General features: G+C 41.7%; 1 protein-coding gene across 2 annotated transcripts in view; it reads left to right on the forward strand.

Moving 5' to 3' along the window:
- Positions 1-18,974, forward strand: part of NPY5R (neuropeptide Y receptor Y5) — a 193,229-nt gene extending 174,255 nt beyond the window's left edge. Inside the window, exon 2 of one of the 2 annotated variants that reach the window (XM_069744177.1) lies at positions 17,054-18,974. In XM_069744177.1, coding sequence (XP_069600278.1) covers positions 17,054-18,430 — 1,377 coding nt within the window. In that variant the 3' untranslated portion in view covers positions 18,431-18,974. The remainder of the gene's footprint in view (positions 1-17,053) is intronic. The other variant, XM_069744178.1, reaches the window with a different exon arrangement.
- Positions 18,975-23,042: the final 4,068 nt, after the last annotated feature.

Raw genomic sequence — 23,042 nt, forward strand, 5'->3', positions numbered from 1 at the left:
CGCTGCATTAGGCCTTCAAATTGGGTATGGGGTGTAGCGAGAGGGTGTGTTACACTCCAAGGTGTTCCCCAGGTTGCCTTTCCTGAGCTTCGATCTTCCGGCTCTCGTTTAGTAGTTCTTGGAAACTACACTGCATTAGGCCTTCAAATTGGGTATGGGGTGTAGAGAGAGGGTGTGTTACACTCCAAGGTGTTCCCCAGGTTGCCTTTCCTGAGCTTCGATATTCCGGCTCTCGTTTAGTAGTTGTCGGAAACTACGCTGCATTAGGCCTACAAATTGGGTATGGGGTGTAGAGAGAGGGTGTGTTACACTCCAAGGTGTTCCCCAGGTTGCCTTTCCTGAGCTTCGATATTCCGGCTCTCGTTTAGTAGTTGTCGGAAACTACGCTGCATTAGGCCTACAAATTGGGTATGGGGTGTAGAGAGAGGGTGTGTTACACTCCAAGGTGTTCCCCAGGTTGCCTTTCCTGAGCTTCGATCTTCATGCTCTCGTTTAGTAGTTGTCGGAAACTACGCTGCATTAGGCCTACAAATTGGGTATGGGGTGTAGAGAGAGGGTTTGTTACACTCCAAGGTGTTCCCCAGGTTGCCTTTCCTGAGCTTCGATCTTCCGGCTCTCGTTTAGTAGTTGTTGGAAACTACGCTGCATTAGGCCTTCAAATTGGGTATGGGGTGTAGCGAGAGGGTGTGTTACACTCCAAGGTGTTCCCCAGGTTGCCTTTCCTGAGCTTCGATCTTCCGGCTCTCGTTTAGTAGTTCTTGGAAACTACACTGCATTAGACCTTCAAATTGGGTATGGGGTGTAGAGAGAGGGTGTGTTACACTCTAAGGTGTTCCCCAGGTTTCCTTGCCATTGCTTCGGTCTTCCGACTCTCGTTTAGTAGTTGTAGAAAAGTACACTGCATTAGGCCATACAAAATGGGTATGGGGTGGAGAGAGATGGTGTGTTACACTCCAAGGTGTTCCCCAGGTTGCCTTTCCTGAGCTTCTATCTTCAGGCTCTCATTAAATTGTGGTTAAATGGAACAACTGCATTTGGCGTACTAGTTGGTTTGGGGCCTACTATCGGTGTCTGCCACTCCTTGCTGTTCTCCTCCACTGAACAAAGCTGTGCCGCCTGTTTACTACGGTTGCCAATTTTGAACTGCATTTCGACTACTTACTGATTTGGCCCTACTCTCTGTGTCAGCCTCTCATTCCAGTTGTCCTCCACTGCAATGCCCCCTGGTTATTCCTGTGTTACCAATTTTGAACTGCATTTAGCCCACTTTCTTCTTTGGGCCTATATCTGTGTTTCCACTTCATCGTGCCCATTGCCCAGCCAGTGATAGATGAGTCTGCTGGTACATTGACCCATAACGCAACATTCCCCGTGCACGCTACACAACAACATTGTGACCCTGCTGAAAGTCAGGTTGCTCTTCCCGCATACCATACCACCTTACACGGGGACAAAGAGGAAGGTGCAGATGAAAGTGCAGGTTCCTTCATCAGGTGGGGGGAGGAATACTAGTTGGCGACGTCACTGGCACAGGGCCTCTCATAGTACGCAAAAGTGTTGCTGCCGGTGGGAGGCGCCCCCGCCGTGCAAACACACCGCTGTACTTTGAGGGGCCCTGTGCCAGTGCCAATGCCAACGAGTGGGCCCCCCCTGCTTGCTCAGGTTCACAGCACTTGCAAAGTTGAAATACTTACCTCTCCCTGCTCCACTGCCGTGACGTGGTCCAGATTTCCTGGGCCCACTAATTACTTGAACCAGCCCTACCCCCCACAACTTTAGCCAAATGACCCCCAATTTCAAATGCCTTCCAATTATTATAAGGTAAATTACGCTTGACAAGCTTCATTAAGAAGAATGGATGGTTTTGACATTAAAATGGCCACTCTAGGTGTTTTCCTGGCCCCCACTCACTGCCGACTATGCTGCCCCATTGACTTGCATTGGGTTTCGTGTTTCGGTCGATCCCGACTTTACGTCATAATCGGCCGATTTCACTCGACCCGACTTTGGACATAGTCGGGTTTCGCAAAACCCGGCTCGACTCTAAAAAGGTCAAGGTCGCTCAACTCTAGTATTAACTGCTTTACATAGTTTTGTATCATCTGCAAATATCGATATTTTACTGTGTAAACCTTCTACCAGATCATTAATGAATATGTTGAAGAGAACAGGTCCCAATACTGACCCCTGCGGTACCCCACTGGTCACAGCGACCCAGTTAGAGACTATACCATTTATAACCACCCTCTGCTTTCTATCACTAAGCCAGTTACTAACCCATTTACACACATTTTCCCCCAGACCAAGCATTCTCATTTTGTGTACCAACCTCTTGTGCGGCACGGTATCAAACGCTTTGGAAAAATCGAGATATACCACGTCCAATGACTCACCGTGGTCCAGTCTATAGCTTACCTCTTCATAAAAACTGATTAGATTGGTTTGACAGGAGCGATTTCTCATAAACCCATGCTGATATGGAGTTAAACAGTTATTCTCATTGAGATAATCCAGAATAACATCCCTCAGAAACCCTTCAAATATTTTACCAACAATAGAGGTTAGACTTACTGGCCTATAATTTCCAGGTTCACTTTTAGAGCCCTTTTTGAATATTGGCACCACATTTGCTATGCGCCAGTCCTGCGGAACAGACCCTGTCGCTATAGAGTCACTAAAAATAAGAAATAATGGTTTATCTATTACATTACTTAGTTCTCTTAGTACTCGTGGGTGTATGCCATCCGGACCCGGAGATTTATCTATTTTAATCTTATTTAGCCGGTTTTGCACCTCTTCTTGGGTTAGATTGGTGACCCTTAATATAGGGTTTTCATTGTTTCTTGGGATTTCACCTAGCATTTCATTTTCCACCGTGAATACCGTGGAGAAGAAGGTGTTTAATATGTTAGCTTTTTCCTCGTCATCTACAACCATTCTTTCCTCACTATTTTTTAAGGGGCCTACATTTTCAGTTTTTATTCTTTTACTATTGATATAGTTGAAGAACAGTTTGGGATTAGTTTTACTCTCCTTAGCAATGTGCTTCTCTGTTTCCTTTTTGGCAGCTTTAATTAGTTTTTTAGATTTTAATTCTTTATTTTACACATCCCTATGGATCCCAGGGCCTGAAGGAGAGTTTCCTCTCCTTCAGACCCTGGGAACCATGAGAATACCTTCCGATACTTGATGTCCCATTGACTTGTATTGGTATCGGATATCGGTATCGGCGATATCCGATATTTTTCGGGTATCGGCCGATACTATCCGATACCGATACTTTCAAGTATCGGACGGTATCGCTCAACACTAGTGATGAGTAACATGAATAACAAGACAAATAGTGTCAAGGACAAAATGTACTTACTAAGTTTAACCCCTTAGTGACAGAGCCAATTTGCAACTTTATGACCAAGCCAATTTTTACAATTCTGACCACTGTCAATTTATGTGGTTATAACTCTGGAAACGCATCAACGGATCCCACTGATTCTGAGACTGTTTTTTCACGAAATATTGTACTTCACGTTAGTGGTAAAATGTCTTCAATATGACTGGCGCTTATTTATGAAAAAAAAAAGAAATATGGCAAAAATTTAGAAAATGTAGAAAATTTTGACATTTTCAAACTTTGAATTGTTATGCCCTTAAATCAGAGAGCGGTGTCACACTAAATAGTTAATAAGTGACATTTCCCACATGTCTCCTTTACATCAGCACAATTTTTTTTTATTAGGACATTATAAGGGCTGAAAGTTGACCAGGAATTTCTCAATTTTCTAAGAAAATTTACAAAACCATTTTTTTAGGGACCACCTTACATTTGATGTTACTTTGGGGGGTCAATATTACAGAAAATACCCAAAAGTGACACATCCTAAAAACTGCACCCCTTCAGGTGCGCAAAACCACATTCAAGAAGTTTATTAACCCTTCAGGTGTTTCACGAGAACAAAAGCAATGTGAAAGGAAAAAATGAACATTTTACTTTTTTCACCAAAAATTTAATATAAAACTACTTTTTTATATTCACATGGGTATCGGGAGAAAATGGACCACAATTTTTTTGTGCAATTTCTCCTGAGCACGCTGATACCCCATATGTGGGAGAAAATCACTATTTGGGTGCATGGCAGGGCTCAGAAGGGAGGGAGCACCATTTGACTTTTTGAACGCAAAATTGGGTGGAATCAATGGTAGCACCATGTCGCGTTTGGAGATCCCCTGATGTACCTAAACAGTGGAAACTCCCCAATTCTAACTCCAACTCTAACACTAACACACCCCTAACCCTAATCCCAACCCTAACCACAACCCTATCCCCAACACACCCATAACGTAATCAAAACCCTAGCCACAACCTTAACCCCAACACCCTCCTAATCCTAATCCCAGCCCTAACCACAACACACCTCTAACCTTAATCCCAATTCTAACCACAAACCTAACCCCAACACACCCCTAACCATAATCCCAACCCTTACCATAACCGTAACAACAAACCTAACCCTAACGCACCCCTAACCCTAATCCCAATCCTAACCCTAACCTTAACCCTAGCCATAACCCTAACCCTAGCACTAACCTTAACCCTAGCCCTAACCCTAACCATAACCCTAATCTTAGCTCTAACTCTAACTTTATCCCAACTCACTTCAGCCCAACTTACACCTTAATCCTAACCCTAACTTTAGCCCAACTCACTTTAGCCCAACTGCAACCCTACCTTTAGCCCAACTCTAACCCTAATGGAAAAATGGAAATAAATTTATTTTATTTATTTCATTATTTTTCACTATCTAAGGGGGTGATAAAAGGATGTTTTATTTACTTTATATTTATTTTGATCACTGTGATAGTGTCTAGCACATTGATCAAAATGAACCAATAGGAAAATGTTCCTATTGTTGCCGGGTGCCAGCCGGAAGGTCTGGACGGGCACACTGAGCATGTACCCTCCATTTTCTCCTGGAAGAAGATGCCAAGGGACAGCATGGGGGGATTCCTGGACTCCAGAGGTACAGGGAGGGCAATCGGGGAACCGGGGGACCCTATTTCTTTCTCCTCTGATGTGCGATCACATCAGAGGAGAGAGAAATTAAAAGGAACATCTGATTTTTTTTGGTCACCGTTATACCATTAATAATGGCAATTGCAACATTGGGGTCAGTAAAAAACAACCCAAATCATGTTCTCTGGGGTCTTAGCCACCCCCGGCAGCCAAGACACTGGAGAAATTCTGACTCTGGTGGGCGCTATACACTTTTTCCACAGCACCGTTAATTAATGGGGCTGTGGTTTAAGTACCCTTAATTGCCGTTGTGAAAAGGCGTATTGCAGTCGTTAAGCGGTTAAGAATGTGCAATTAGGTGTCTTAATGTTGTTTACAAAAATAACAATAATGTAATGAAAACAATGTATACTGTATGGGAGGATAGGCTTTTCTAATATGTGAAGTACTTAAAGTGCCTTGAAAAAATATTCATACCCCATATGTTATGTAGGCAATCCAGTGACACAGTGTGCCAGCAATCAGAGCACATACAGTGATCTGACAATAACCCAAAAACAATAGAACGAGCTCTGAGACGTGGAATCTCTGTAGACCGCAATACCTGAACCTATCCTAAACACAACTAAAGGCAGCTGTGGATTGCGCCTGACACTACCTATGCAACTCGGCACAGCCTGAGGAGCTGACTAGCCTGAAGATAGAAAAACAAGCCTGACTTGCCTCAGAGAAATACCCCAAAGGAAAAGGCAGCCCCCCACATATAATGACTGTTAGCAAGATGAAAAGACAAACGTAGGGATGAAATAGATTCAGCAAAGTGAGGCCCGATATTCTAGATAGAGCGAGGATAGCAAAGAGAACTTTGCAGTCTACAAAAAACCCTAAAGCAAAAAACCACGCAAAGGGGGCAAAAAGACCCACCGTGCCGAACTAACGGCACGGCGGTACACCCTTTGCGTCTCAGAGCTTCCAGCAAAACTAAATGACAAGCTGGACAGAAAAAGTAGCAACAAAAGCAAAGAAGCACTTATCTAAGCAGAGCAGCAGGCCACAGGAAAGATCCAGAAGCTCAGATCCAACACTGGAACATTGACAAGGAGCCAGGAAGACAGAATCAGGTGGAGTTAAATAACAAAGCAGCCAACGAGCTCACCAGAACACCTGAGGGAAGAAGCTCAGAAGCTGCAGTACCACTTGTGACCACAGGAGTGAATTCAGCCACAGAATTCACAACAGTACCCCCCCCCTTGAGGAGGGGTCACCGAACCCTCACCAGAGCCCCCAGGCCGACCAGGATGAGCCACATGAAAGGCACGAACAAGATCTGGAGCATGGACATCAGAGGCAAAAACCCAGGAATTATCTTCCTGAGCATAACCCTTCCATTTAACCAGATACTGGAGTTTCCGTCTAGAAACACGAGAATCCAAAATTTTCTCCACAATATACTCCAATTCCCCCTCCACCAAAACCGGGGCAGGAGGCTCAACAGATGGAACCATAGGTGCCACGTATCTCCGCAACAACGACCTATGGAATACATTATGTATGGAAAAGGAGTCTGGGAGGGTCAGAATTTTTGCAACACTCGCCGCAAATCAGGGGAGATGGCAGACACAATGACTCCTTCCTTGAGGATACTCGCCGGCTCAGATGAACCCGGAGAGTCGGGCACAAAACTCCTAGACAGAGCATCCGCCTAGTTAACCTAATGTAATATTTTGAATGGAGTTTGTCATCAGGACAGAATACTGTCATTTTGGGCTTTAATGTAGTTTTTTGTAAGGAAGAAAAATAAGAAAAATACTGATGCAAGGCTAGGAAGCTTTTCACTGCTTACTAACCCATTTCAAAGCCATACTAGTTTCGTATACAGTTGTGTGAAAAAGTGTTTGTCTCTCGTTATTTCCTATTCTTTAGCATGTTTGTCACACATAAATGTTTCAGATCAGCAAACAAATTTAAATGTTAGACAAAGATAACACAAGTAAACACAAAATGCAGTTTTTAAATTAGTTCTTTATTATTAAGGTAAAAAGAAATTCAAACCTACATGACCTTGTGTGAAAAAGTGGATGCCCCTAAATCTACTAACTGTGTGGGTCACACTTAGCAGCAACAACTGCAATCAAGCATCTGCGAAAACTGGCAATGAGTTTTTTACAGCGCTCTGGAGGATTTTGGGCCCACTCATCTTTGCAGAATTGATGTAATTCAGTCGCATTGGAGGGTTTCCGAGCCTGAACTGCCTTTTTAAGGTCATGACACAGCAGCTCAATCTGATTAAGATCAGCACTTTGACTAGGCCCATCTAAAGTCTTAATTTTGTTTATATTAAGCCATTTAGAGGTGGACTTACAGGTATGTTTTGGATCATTGTCCTGATGCATATCCCAAGTGCGCTTCAGCTTGAGGTTACGGACAAAAGGCCAGTCATTCTCCTTCAGGATTTTTTGGTTGACAGCAGAATTCATGGTTCGATTTACCACAGCAAGTCTTCCAGCAAAACAGTCCCAGACCATCAGGCTACCACCACCATATTTTACTGTTGGTATTATGTTCCTTGTTATGTTTGCTAATGACAGGTGTTATGAAGGCAATCCAGAAACACAGTGTGCTTAGCGATCAGAGCGCACACAGTGATCTGACAAATACCCAAAAATACAAGAACGAGCTCTGAGACGTGGAAACTCTGTAGACCGCACACCTGATCCTATCCTAAACACAACTAAAAGCGGCTGTGGATTGCGCCTAACAACTACCTAGGCAACTCGGCACAGCCTAAGAAACTAGCTAGCCTGAAGATAGAAAAATAGGCCTGACTTGCCCCAGAGAAATTCCCCAAAGGAAAAGGCAGCCCCCCACATATAATGACTGTGAGTAAGATGTAAAGACAAAACGTAGGGATGAAATAGATTCATCAAAGTGGGGCCCGATATTCTAGGACAGAGCGAGGACAGTAAAGCGAACTTTGCAGTCTACAAAAAACCCTAAAGCAAAACCACGCAAAGGGGGCAAAAAAAAACCCACCGTGCCGAACTAACGGCACGGCGGTACACCCTTTGCGTCTCAGAGCTTCCAGCAAAACAAAAGACAAGCTGGACAGAAAAAAAGCAACAAAAAAGATAAAAGCACTTAGCTATACAGAGCAGCAGGTCACAGGAACAATCAGGAGAAGCTCAGATCCAACACTGAAACATTGACAAGGAGCAAGGATAGCAGCATCAGGCGGAGTTAAGTAATGAAGCAGTTAACGAGCTCACCAGAACACCTGAGGGAGGAAGCTCAGAAGCTGCAATACCACTTGTGACCACAGGAGTGAATTCAGCCACAGAATTCACAACAGTACCCCCCCCTTGAGGAGGGATCACCGAACCCTCACCAGAGCCCCCAGGCCGACCAGGATGAGCCGCATGAAAGGCACGAACAAGATCGGAAGCATGAACATCAGAGGCAAAAACCCAGGAATTATCTTCCTGAGCATAACCCTTCCGTTTAACCAGATACTGGAGTTTCCGTCTAGAAACACGAGAATCCAAAATCTTCTCCACAATATACTCCAATTCCCCCTCCACCAAAACCGGGGCAGGAGGCTCAACAGATGCAACCATAGGTGCCACGTATCTCCGCAACAACGACCTATGGAATACATTATGTATGGAAAAGGAGTCTGGGAGGGTCAAACGAAAAGACACAGGATTGAGAACCTCAGAAATCCTATACGGACCAATAAAACGAGGTTTAAATTTAGGAGAGGAAACCTTCATAGGAATATGACGAGAAGATAACCAAACCAGATCCCCAACACGAAGTCGGGGACCCACACGGCATCTGCGATTAGCGAAAAGTTGAGCTTTCTCCTGGGACAAGATCAAATTGTCCACTACCTGAGTCCAGATCTGCTGCAACCTATCCACCACAGAATCCACACCAGGACAGTCCGAAGACTCAACCTGTCCTGAAGAGAAACGAGGATGGAACCCAGAATTGCAAAAAAATGGAGAAACCAAGGTAGCCGAGCTGGCCCGATTATTAAGGGCGAACTCAGCCAACGGCAAAAAGGACACCCAATCATCCTGGTCTGCAGAAACAAAACATCTCAGATATGTTTCCAAGGTCTGATTGGTTCGTTCGGTCTGGCCATTAGTCTGAGGATGGAAAGCCGAGGAAAAGGATAGGTCAATGCCCATCCTACCACAAAAGGCTCGCCAAAACCTTGAAACAAACTGGGAACCTCTGTCAGAAACAATATTCTCAGGAATGCCATGCAACCGAACCACATGCTGAAAGAACAAAGGTACCAAATCAGAGGAGGAAGGCAATTTAGCCAAGGGCACCAGATGGACCATTTTAGAAAAGCGATCACAGACCACCCAAATGACTGACATCTTTTGAGAAACGGGAAGGTCAGAAATGAAATCCATCGAAATATGTGTCCAAGGCCTCTTTGGGACCGGCAAGGGCAAAAGCAACCCACTGGCAGGAGAACAGCAGGGCTTAGCCCTAGCACAAATCCCACAGGACTGCACAAAAGTACGTACATCCCGTGACAGAGATGGCCACCAGAAGGATCTAGCCACTAACTCTCTGGTACCAAAGATTCCAGGATGACCAGCCAACACCGAACAATGAAGTTCAGAGATAAGTTTATTAGTCCACCTATCAGGGACGAACAGTTTCTCTGCTGGACAACGATCAGGTTTATTCGCCTGAAATTTTTGCAGCACCCGCCGCAAATCAGGGGAGATGGCAGACACAATGACTCCTTCCTTGAGGATACCCGCTGGCTCAGATAAACCCGGAGAGTCGGGCACAAAACTCCTAGACAGAGCATCCGCCTTCACATTTTTAGAGCCCGGAAGGTACGAAATCACAAAGTCGAAGCGGGCAAAAAATAACGACCAACGGGCCTGTCTAGGATTCAAGCGCTTGGCAGACTCGAGATAAGTCAAGTTCTTATGATCAGTCAATACCACCACGCGATGCTTAGCTCCTTCAAGCCAATGACTAGTGTTGAGCATTCCGATACCGCAAGTATCGGGTATCGGCCGATACTTGCGGTATCGGAATTCCGATACCGAGATCCGATATTTTTGTGATATCGGGTATCGGTATCGGAAGTGTAAAATAAAGAATTAAAATAAAAAATATTGTTATATTCACCTCTCCGGCGGCCCCTGGACATCAGCGGGAGGATCCGGCGTCCGGCACGGCTTCTTTCTTCAAAATGCGCGCCTTCAGGACCTGTGGAATGACGTCCCGGCTTCTGATTGGTCGCGTGCCGCCCATGTGACCGCCACGCGACCAATCAGAAGCCGCGACGTCATTCCTCAGCTAAAGTCCTAGAATGAGCGCCTTCTAGGACCTGAGGAATGACGTCGCGGCTTCTGATTGGTCGCGTGGCGGTCACATGGGCGGCACGCGACCAATCAGAAGCCGGGACGTCATTCCACAGGTCCTGAAGGCGCGCATTTTGAAGAAAGAAGCCGTGCCGGACGCCGGATCTTCCCGCTGATGTCCAGGGGCCGCCGGAGAGGTGAATATAACAATATTTTTTATTTTAATTCTTTATTTTACACTTTAATATGGATCCCAGGGCCTGAAGGAGAGTTTCCTCTCCTTCAGACCCTGGGATCCATGAGGATACATTCCGATACTTGATGTCCCATTGACTTGTATTGGTATCGGATATCGGTATCGGCGATATCCGATATTTTTCGGGTATCGGCCGATACTATCCGATACCGATACTTTCAAGTATCGGACGGTATCGCTCAACACTACCAATGACGCCATTCCTCGAATGCCCACTTCATGGCCAGCAACTCTCGGTTGCCAACATCATAATTACGCTCAGCAGCCGAAAACTTCCTGGAAAAGAAAGCACATGGTTTCAACAGTGAGCAACCAGAACCTCTCTGTGACAAAACCGCCCCTGCTCCAATCTCAAAAGCATCAACCTCGACCTGGAACGGAAGAGAAACATCCGGTTGACACAACACAGGGGCAGAACAAAAACGATGCTTCAACTCCTGAAAAGCTTCCAAAGCAGCAGAAGACCAATTAACCAAATCAGCACCCTTCTTGGTCAAATCGGTCAATGGTTTGGCAATGCTAGAAAAATTACAGATGAAGCGACGATAAAAATTAGCAAAGCCCAGGAATTTTTGCAGACTTTTCAGAGATGTCGGCTGAGTCCAATCCTGGATGGCTTGGACCTTAACCGGATCCATCTCGATAGTAGAAGGGGAAAAGATGAACCCCAAAAATGAAACTTTCTGCACACCGAAGAGACACTTTGATCCCTTCACAAACAAAGAATTAGCACACAGGACCTGGAAAACCATTCTGACCTGCTTCACATGAGAGTCCCAATCATTTGAGAAGATCAAAATGTCATCCAAGTAAACAATCAGGAATTTATCCAGATACTCACGGAAGATGTCATGCATAAAAGACTGAAACACAGATGGAGCATTGGCAAGTCCGAACGGCATCACTAGATACTCAAAATGACCCTCGGGCGTATTAAATGCAGTTTTCCATTCATCTCCTTGCCTGATTCTCACCAGATTATACGCACCACGAAGATCTATCTTAGTGAACCAACTAGCCCCCTTAATCCGAGCAAACAAGTCAGCTAACAATGGCAAGGGATACTGAAATTTCACAGTGATCTTATTAAGAAGGCAGTAATCAATACACGGTCTCAGCGAACCATCCTTCTTGGCTACAAAAAAGAACCCTGCTCCCAGTGGTGATGACGATGGGCGAATATGTCCCTTCTCCAGGGATTCCTTCACATAACTGCGCATAGCGGCGTGTTCAGGCACGGATAAATTAAATAATCGACCTTTAGGGAATTTACTACCAGGAATCAAATTGATAGCACAATCACAATCCCTATGCGGAGGTAGGGCATCGGACTTGGGCTCTTCAAATACATCCTGATAATCAGACAAGAACTCTGGGACCTCAGAAGGAGTGGATGACGAAATAGACAAAAATGGAACATCACCATGTACCCCCTGACAACCCCAGCTGGATACCGACATAGAGTTCCAATCCAATACTGGATTATGGGTTTGCAGCCATGGCAACCCCAACACGACCACATCATGCAGATTATGTAGCACCAGAAAGCGAATAACTTCCTGATGTGCAGGAGCCATGCACATGGTCAGCTGGGTCCAGTACTGAGGTTTATTCTTGGCCAAAGGTGTAGCATCAATTCCTCTCAACGGAATAGGACACCGCAAAGGCTCCAAGAAAAACCCACAACGTTTAGCATAATCCAAATCCATCAGATTCAGGGCAGCGCCTGAATCCACAAACGCCATGACAGAATACGATGACAAAGAGCATATCAAGGTAATGGACAGAAGGAATTTGGATTGTACAGTACCAATGATGGCAGACCTATCGAACCGCTTAGTGCGCTTAGGACAATCAGAAATAGCATGAGTGGAATCACCACAGTAGAAACACAGACCATTCAGACGTCTGTGTTCTTGCCGTTCAACTCTGGTCATAGTCCTATCGCACTGCATAGGCTCAGGTTTAATCTCAGACAATACCGCCAAATGGTGCACAGATTTACGCTCGCGCAAGCGTCGACCGATCTGAATGGCCAAAGACATAGACTCATTCAAACCAGCAGGCATAGGAAAACCCACTATGACATCCTTAAGAGCCTCAGAGAGACCCTTTCTGAACAAAGCTGCCAGCGCAGATTCATTCCACAGAGTGAGTACTGACCACTTCCTAAATTTCTGACAATATACTTCTATATCATCCTGACCCTGGCACAAAGCCAGCAAATTTTTCTCAGCCTGATCCACTGAATTAGGCTCATCGTAAAGTAATCCGAGCGCCAGGAAAAACGCATTGACATTACTCAATGCAGGGTCTCCTGGCGCAAGAGAAAATGCCCAGTCCTGAGGGTCGCCGCGCAAAAAAGAAATAATAATCAAAACCTGTTGAATAGGATTACCAGAAGAATGAGGTTTCAAGGCCAGAAATAGCTTACAATTATTTTTGAAATTAAGAAACTTAGTTCTATCACCAAAAAACAAATCAGGAATAGGAATTCTTGGTTCTAACATAGATTTCTGATCAATAGTATCTTGAATCCTTTGTACATGTGTAACGAGATTATCCATTGAAGAGCACAGACCCTGAATATCCATGTCCACACCTGTTTCCTGAAACACCCAAATGTCTAGGGGAAAAAAAAGACTGAACACAGAGCTGAGAAAAAAAAATGATGTCAGAACTTCTTTTTTCCCTCTATTGAGAATCATTAGGTTGGCTCCTTGTACTGTTATGTAGGCAATCCAGTGACACAGTGTGCCAGCAATCAGAGCACATACAGTGATCTGACAATAACCCAAAAACAATAGAACGAGCTCTGAGACGTGGAATCTCTGTAGACCGCAATACCTGAACCTATCCTAAACACAACTAAAGGCAGCTGTGGATTGCGCCTGACACTACCTATGCAACTCGGCACAGCCTGAGGAGCTGACTAGCCTGAAGATAGAAAAACAAGCCTGACTTGCCTCAGAGAAATACCCCAAAGGAAAAGGCAGCCCCCCACATATAATGACTGTTAGCAAGATGAAAAGACAAACGTAGGGATGAAATAGATTCAGCAAAGTGAGGCCCGATATTCTAGATAGAGCGAGGATAGCAAAGAGAACTTTGCAGTCTACAAAAAACCCTAAAGCAAAAAACCACGCAAAGGGGGCAAAAAGACCCACCGTGCCGAACTAACGGCACGGCGGTACACCCTTTGCGTCTCAGAGCTTCCAGCAAAACTAAATGACAAGCTGGACAGAAAAAGTAGCAACAAAAGCAAAGAAGCACTTATCTAAGCAGAGCAGCAGGCCACAGGAAAGATCCAGAAGCTCAGATCCAACACTGGAACATTGAAAAGGAGCCAGGAAGACAGAATCAGGTGGAGTTAAATAACAAAGCAGCCAACGAGCTCACCAGAACACCTGAGGGAGGAAGCTCAGAAGCTGCAGTACCACTTGTGACCACAGGAGTGAATTCAGCCACAGAATTCACAACACCCATAATCTTTTACACATTTTTTCACATTACACAAATAAACTTAAATATATTCACTGGTGTTTTATGTGACATACCGATGTAGAAAGTATTTGTAATGCTTAAAGGAAACGATACATTGTTTTCTAAAATATTTAAAAATATGTCATGTTCGGCCCCCCCGAGTCAAATTTTTTTAGGACCACCTTTCGCTTCAATTACTGCTGCAAGTCTTTTAGGTTATGTCTCTACCGTCTTTGCATATCTGAATGCTGAAATTTTTGTCCATTCTTTGCAAACTTGCTCTAGCTCAATGAGATTGGGTGGAGAGCATCTGTGAACAGGTATTTTCATGTCTTGCCATAGATTCTCAATGACAGGTCTGTACTGGGACAGGGCCATTCAAACACAAAAATATGCTTTGATCTAAATAATTCCATTGTGGCTTTAGCAGTATGTTTAGGGACATTGTCCTGCTGGAAGGTGACCATACACTCCAGTTTCAAATCTTTTGCATCCTCTAAAAGATTTTCCGCTAGGATTGCCCTGTGTATTACTCCAACCATCTTCCCATCAACTCTGACCAGCTGCTGAAAATAACATCCCTATAAGATGATGCTGCCATTACCATGTTTGAGGGTGGGGATGCTGTTTTCAGTTAGATGTGCAGTATTAATTTTCCACCACACATAGCATGTTGCATTTAGCCCAGAAAGTTCTATTTTGGTCTCTTCTGACAAGAGCACCTTCTTTCCCTTCTAGCTTTGTGCTCTACGTGGCTTTTTGTAAACTAAAAATGGGACTCCTCATGGCTTGCTTTGAAAAATGGCTTTCTACATGCCTCTTTTCCATAAATGCCAGTTTTGCGGAACATACATATCTTGTGGACAGATTCTACCACCTGAGCTGTGGTTTTCTGCAGCTCCTCCAGAGTGTCCATGGGTGACTTGCCTGCTTCTCTTATTAGTGCTCTCCTTGCTTGGGGTGTCAGTTTAGGTAAAAGGCCATGTTTTTGTAGGTTTGCAGTTGTGCCATACTCCTTCCATTTTTGGATGATGAATTAAACAATGCTGCGTGAGATTTTAAAAACTTGGCTATTTTTTTTTAAATCTAACCCTGCTTTACTCTTCTCTACAACTTTAGTTATCTACAGTTGTTTTGTGAAAGCCTCAGAGGTTTGTTTGAGAACTTTAGTGATCAAACAGCCTCATGGAAACCAAGGAGCACACTAGACAGGTCTCAATAAAGTTGTAGAGAAGAGTAAAGCAGGGTTAGATTTAAAAAAAAAATAGCCAAGTTTTTAAAATCTCACGCAGCATTGTTTAATTCATCATCCAAAAATGGAAGGAGTATGGCACAACTGCAAACCTACAAAGACATGGCCTTTTACCTAAACTGACACCCCAAGCAAGGAGAGCACTAATAAGAGAAGCAGGCAAGTCACCCATGGACACTCTGGAGGAGCTGCAGAGAACCACAGCTCAGGTGGGAGAATCTGTCCACAAGATATGTATGTTCCGCATACATGTATGTTTCTCAGTATAAACTGAGACTAAATTACACACAGATGGAGTAAATTTACTAATTATGTGACTTCTGGAGTCAATTGGTCGCTCATGGTTTTTTTAGGGGCATCAGACTACAGGGGATTGAATATAAATGCATGTTACAATTTTTAAATGTAAATGTTTTATATAATTCCAAAGCCATGTATTCCTTTACATGTCAAACACACTTGTTACTTTGTTTTTGTATATCACATAAAATTCCAATGAAATACATTTAAGTTTGTGGATTTACAAGTCTGAGCCAAGTATAGAAAATATAGCAAGTTGTCAGAAAGTTATTATAATATATGTCTGTCAATCAGTAGAATATTATTACTGACTTCTTTGTTAAAAATTACAAGATACCTAAATTAGATGCATCCACGACACATTTTTTATTTCCCATTCTACAAGGCAACTGCAATAATAGTTTGCTTCTCTATGATCTTTCTATCCTTGTCTGAAGAAGATTTATTGCCAAGCGAGCAGAATGTATTATATTTGTAATAGAACTGACCCCATCATGCTTAATGATCAGACAATAACACCAATGGCAAACATTATTCAGTAAGAAGTGTTAGGGAAAAAGGTATGCTGTACTTGCAACCATAAGAACCTGTCATTAGATTCATGGTGTTTGACCATGGACAATATGAATCAGACGTCATCAGGGTGATTGCAGACAAGTATGTTTCAGAGAATACGTACTTTGAAAACCGGTGAATGGACAATGGATTTCCCTGCCCCAATCTCTTTGATAGTTCTCTCCTTATGTAGTCACATTGGGAGAGACTGTTTAGTCTGGTGATCAGGGCTTCAAAGCTGGCAGAAACCACTGGTGGCCCTCCTTGTACTAGTCAGCTGAGATACATAATCACCCGTCGGCTTTCCAAGCTATGTTTACCCTGAAATTCTGTTTTAGGGTAAAACATCCCTGGCTGCAGTCACACAGCCAGTGTCTGATTCATGCTGCCAATAATCAGGCAGCATGAATCTGATAATATATTTTCATTTCAATAGATATATCTCAATGGGATCGATAACAATGAGAATGCTTGATATATTTTCTACACTTAAATTTCTAACTTTGCTCATACAGTAAACAACTGTATGCATTAAATTGCAGCTCTTGATTGAATTACTCTTGGTTTCCTGATATATAATAATACTCCCAGTCTCCATTTCCTTTACCAATTACACCAAGGAACATAGATAATAAAATGCATACAGAAAATTAATAGAAGGATAGAATGAGCAACTCACTGTAATTTTTGATGCTTTAATTACATTCAATGTATCCTTAATCTTTGTATTATGTATATTTTATTAAATTTGTACTTTTGTAACTTTAGAGCCAGTAACCAATCAGCAATTCTTCAGCTTTTAGAAATCTGTGGTTTTTACATGGGTTCACTAATTGCTTTTCTTTGTGCTTTAGGGCTGTGAAATGGATGTGGACATAAAAGACGTTAATAACTGGACTGTTATGAAAGAAGACAACAGCACCTTTGAAACATCAGCTACTAATTTTCCTTCCTGGGAGGATTACAACAGCAGTGTAGACGACATACGATACTTTTTAATTGGGCTATATACATTTGTAAGCTTGCTCGGATTCATGGGAAATCTCTTAATTCTCCTGGCTATTTTCAGAAAACGCAAGCAGAAGACTATAATTAACTATCTTATTGGAAACTTGGCTTTTTCAGATATTTTAGTTGTATTATTCTGCTCACCATTTACTCTGACATGTGTTTTACTTGATCAGTGGATTTTTGGTGAAGTCATGTGTCATGTAGTGCCTTTCCTTCAGTGTGTCTCAGTCTTAATCTCAACTTTGATGCTCATGTCCATTGCCTTGGTGAGGTACCACATGATAAAACATCCTCTTTCAACCAATCTAACTGCCAACCATGGATATTTTCTGATTGCAACTGTATGGACTCTTGGTTTCACCATATGCTCTCCCTTACCTGTTTTTCATAAAATTATTAATCTGAGAGAAGCCTTTAATTTAGAACCTTTAATGAATAGTTATCTGTGCATCGAATCCTGGCCATCTGATTCTTACAGAATTGCATTCACCATTTCTTTACTATTAGTACAGTATATATTGCCTTTGTCTTGCCTAACAATAAGTCATACAAGTGTTTGCCGAAGTATAAGTTCCAGATTACCGAACAAAGATGTGAAAGTCGAAGAAAATGAGATGATAAATTTGACCCTTCAACAACCAAAAGCAAAACAATCGGAGGTAGAAATCTGTAGCAGTCGAAAGTGGAGTTATTCTTTTGTACGGAAACATAGAAAGCGCTACAGCAAAAAAACAGCAAGTGTTGTCCCAGCGATACTAAGACGACACCAAGAGAGCAATACTGGAGACATTCCAGAAACGTCTACCACAGATCGGAGCCACACTTTACCCACTAGTGTCCACACTTTACCTTCGAGTGTCTATTTACCAGGAGTTCCAATATGCTTTGAAATGAAGGCAGAGGAGACTTCTGAACTACACAATATTAACTCTGTATCTAAATCTCTAACTCGGATAAAGAAGAGGTCTAGGCGTGTTTTCTGTAGACTAACCGTATTAATCTTGGCTTTTGCTGTCAGTTGGATGCCGCTTCACCTTTTTCACCTTGTAACTGACTTTAATGCCAATCTAATTTCCAATCGACATTTCAAATTAGTTTATTGCATCTGTCACTTGCTTGGCATGGTCTCCTGTTGTCTAAATCCTATACTCTATGGATTTTTAAATGATGGTATAAAGGCAGATTTGATGTCAATCATCCACTGTTTCCAGATATCGTAGGCTGATTCGGCTGTTGCATTTTTCTTTCTGAAAATATATCAGTTAGCTTCAGGTTCGCTTTTATTTGTTGGCAGTTCTTCTGAACTGAACTGAATTAACATTACTGCCATTATAGATATATCTCTATATGTGTTTTCAAGCTGCATATGATCTCTATGAGGTCTATTTTTTATCTCTTTGTTGCTGTAAAAAGAGACATTCTGAATATTGACGTTACCTTTAATATCATGAGTATCTGTAACATAATTTTCTGTAAGGTAAAAGAACACCTGACTCTTGTAATTGATGTTAATATAAACCCATTATATGAAGGAAAATTACTATAATTGACCAATGCCATACTTGACCTTGTGTTTACCACTCGGTCTTTCCGTTTTTTTTTTAATTAAAGCAAACATTTTATTATTACAGTAGATAACATCATTCTGTTTTCTATTTCATATTGACATGAAATGAGAATTGTTCTCATCTGTAAAACACAGTGGTTTACCCCGCGTTATTGAGTGAAATTCATTAGTAATTGTGATTAAATAATTGCTGTTGTAAAATAATAATTTATATTTTTTATTAATTTATACAGTACTTTCAAAGCTTTAATTATGTTTTACCTTACGTGGCTTTCTTGTGGAAATTATAATAAAATACAGTGTATATACATGTGTATATATATATTTATATAATATATATATACTGTATATCTTATGAAATTGAAAGAGGATATTGAATATTGTCTATTATTTCTAATATTTTTCCATTGTGACAGATTTTTTAATTTTGCATTGCTTAATAATCTTAGTTAATTATTATATGATATTGTTCATAACAGTATCCAAGTAAAAGAAAATTAATCTTGCTAAAGCCAAAAATTTGCTGCAGTTAAATGGTTAACATTTTATACATTTTCATAATTTCCTGTTTGAACCTGTAGGTGGAGTTAATGTGGACCAGTCACCTAATTTTTCAAGTACAACTGGACACACAATGTAGTAGTGGCTACAGAGTAGAATAAAGTTGTTGTTTTATTTTGTCTCTCCATTGCAGAGATTTTAGCTATCAAAGTATTTGGCACCTGAACAGTTTTTTTTTTAATTCTAAGTAGACATTATCATTATAGAGATTTTGCTGGGGACATGTACTTCTTTCTTTTTCTGAAGCTGACCAATCATAAGTAGTGTTGAGCGATACCTTTCGATATCCAGAAGTATCGGTATCGGATTGGATCAGCCGATATCTAAAAAATATCGGATATCGCCGATACCGATACCCGATACCAATGCAAGTCAATGGGACAAACATATCGGAATTAAAATAAACCCTTTCTTTCCTTGTAGGTTAATTTAACATGAAGGAAAACAACTAAGAATAACGTAGGATGTATTGGGGGAGGTGGAGGAGTCATTAAAGGCATAGAGGTTTAGGCCAATTAATGAAATAGCAGGAATTATTTTTTTTAAGACGTTCGAGATACAAAGATATTGACTATGTTAAGATTTTTTATATTTTGTCAGATATTTATGTTTCACTACTTCCATGCTCTTCACTTTCTTTTTTACTTCTCCCACACTTTCCTCTTCCTCATCCACAGCAGCAGCATCAACTTCATCAACTTCTCCTTCACCTTATTCATCTTCTTCTTCACCTTCTTACTATTATTCTTTTTTTTTTACATTCTTCATATTCTTTTTATTCAACTATTATTCTTCTTCATATTCAACTTCTTCATCTTCACATTCTTCTTCGTCATCATATTCTGATTTGTGACAGGCCTTCCTGTAGTTGTTATCTATAAAAGTTTGAAGATTACACCTTCCGTTCTGTCTGTCACAAAATATTTACAACAGGATTTGTCCGTGTTCACTTTGGCCTGCAGCAGCAGGTTTTTCCCAGGGGCACCACGAGGAGGAATGCACTCACGCCCATACACTGCTTAGTCTTCTTCTGCTTATAATTTAGATAATATCTTTTGCTCTGATTTTTAGTCTTATGCTTAACCCCTTAGTGACAGAGCCAATTTGGTACTTAATGACCGAGCCAATTTTTACAATTCTGACCACTGTCACATTATGAGGTTATAACTCTGGAATGCTTTAACGAATCCCGCTGATTCTGAGATTTTTTTTTCATGACATATTGTACTTCATGTTAGTGGTAACATTTCTTCGATATTACTTGCAATTATTTATGAAAAAAATGGAAATATGGCAAAAAATTTTAAAATTTTGCAATTTTCAAACTTTGTATTTTTATGTCCTTAAATCAGAGAAATATGTCATGAAAAATAGTTAATACATAACATTTCCCACATGTCTACTTTACATCAGCACAATTTTGGAAAAAAACATTTTTTTTGTTAGGGAGTTATAAGGGTTAAAAGTTAACCAGCAATTTCTCATTTTTACAACACCATTTTTTTTTAGGGACCACATCACATTTGAAGTCATTTTGAGGGGTCTATATCATAGAAAATAACCAAGTGTGACACTATTCTAAAAACTGCACCCCACAAAGTTCTCAAAACCACATTAAAAAAGTTTATTAACCCTTTACGTGCTTCACAGGAACTGAAACAATGCGGAAGGAAAAAATGAACATTTAACTTTTTTTTGCAAACATTTTAATTCCGAACCATTTTTTTTATTTTCACAAGAGTAAAAACAGAAATTAAACCATAAATTTTGTTGTGCAATTTCTCCTGAATACGCCGATACCACATATGTGGGGTTAAACTACTGTTTGGGCGCACCGCAGAGTTTGGAAGTGAAGGAGCGCCGTTTGACTTTTTCAATGCAGAATTGGCTGGAATTGAGATTGGATGCCATGTCCTGTTTAGAGAGCCCCTCATATGCCCACCATTTTGGAAACTAGAACCCTTAAGGAACTTATCTAGATGTGTGGTGAGCACTTTGAACCCCCAAGTGCTTCACAGAAGTTTATAAAGTAGAGCCGTGAAAATAAAAAATCGCATTTGTTTACACACAAAAATGATCTTTTCGCCCACAAATTCTTATTTTCACAAGGGTAACAGGAGAAAGTAGACCAGTTGTTTTGCAATTTCTCCTGAGTACATCAATACCCCATATGTGGAGGTAAACCACTGTTTGGGCGCACCGCAGAGCTTGGAAGAGGAGTGCCGTTTTACTTATTCAATATAGAATTGGCTGAAATTGAGATCGGACGCCATGTCGCGTTTGGAGAGCCCCTGATGTGCCTAAACAGTGGAAACCGCCCACAAGTGACACCATTTTGGAAACTAGACCCCTTAAGGAACTTATCTAGATGTGTGGTGAGCACTTTAAACCCCCAGGTGCTTCACAGAAGTTTATAACGTAGAGCCGTGAAAATAAAAAATAGCATTTTTTCTACAAAAATGATCTTTTTGCCCCCAAATTTTCATTTTCACAAGGGTAACCGGAGAAATTAGACCACAAAAGTTGTTTTGCAATTTCTCCTGAGTACGTCAATACCCCATATGTGGGGGTAAACCACTGTTTGGGTGCACCGCAGAGCTTGGAAGAGAAGGATTGCCATTTTACTTTTTCAATGTAGAAATGGCTGGAATTGAGATCGGACGCCATTTCGCGTTTGGAGAGCCCCTGATGTGCCTAAACAGTAGAAACCCCCCACAAGTGACCCCATTTTGGAAACTAGACCCCCCATGGAACTTATCTAGATGTGTGGTGTGAACTTTGAATGCCCAAGTGCTTCACAGAAGTTTATAATGCAGAGTCGTGAAAATAAAAAATATATTTTTTTCCACAAAAAAGATTTTTTAGCCCCCAAATTTTTATTTTCACAAGGGTAACAAGAGAAATTGGACCCCAAAAGTTGTTGTCCAATTTGTCCTGAGTATGCGGGTACCCCAAATGTGGGGGTAAACCACTGTTTGGGCGCACGACAGAGCTCGGAAGGGAAGGAGTGCCGTTTTGGAATGCAGACTTTGATAGAATGGTCTGTGGGCATTATGCTGCGTTTGCAGATCCCCTGATGTACCTAAACAGAAGTAACCCCCCACTAGTGACCCAATTTTGGAAACTAGACCCCCCAAGGAAATTGTATAGATGTGTGGTGAGAACTTTGAATGCCCAAGTGCTTCACAGAAGTTTATAATGCAGTCGTGAAAATAAAAAATATTTTTTTTCCACAAAAAAGATTTTGTAGCCCCCAAGTTTATATTTTCACAAGGGTAACAGGAGAAATTGGAGCCCAAAAGTTGTCCAATTTATTCTGAGTACGATGATGCCCCATATGTGGGGGTGAACCACTGTTTGGGCGCGCGGCAGAGCTCAGAAGGGAGGGAGCACCATTTTACTTTTTGAGCGCAAAATTGGCTGTCGTGTTTGGAGACCCCTTGATGTTCCTAAACAGTGGAAACCCCCAGTTCTAACTCCAACCCTAACCCCAACAAACCACTAACCCTAATCCCAACCCGATCCATAATCCTAATCACAACCCTAACGATAATCACAACCCTAAACCCAAAACAACCCTATTGTCAACCCTAACCATAACCCTAATCAAAACCCTAAATCCAACACAACCCTAATCCTAATCTCAACCCTAACCTCAAACCTAACCCTAATCCAAATACACTCCTAATCCCAACTCTAACCTT

The sequence above is a fragment of the Ranitomeya imitator genome, chromosome 1, assembly GCF_032444005.1.
Source record: "Ranitomeya imitator isolate aRanImi1 chromosome 1, aRanImi1.pri, whole genome shotgun sequence".
NCBI lineage: Eukaryota > Metazoa > Chordata > Amphibia > Anura > Dendrobatidae > Ranitomeya > Ranitomeya imitator.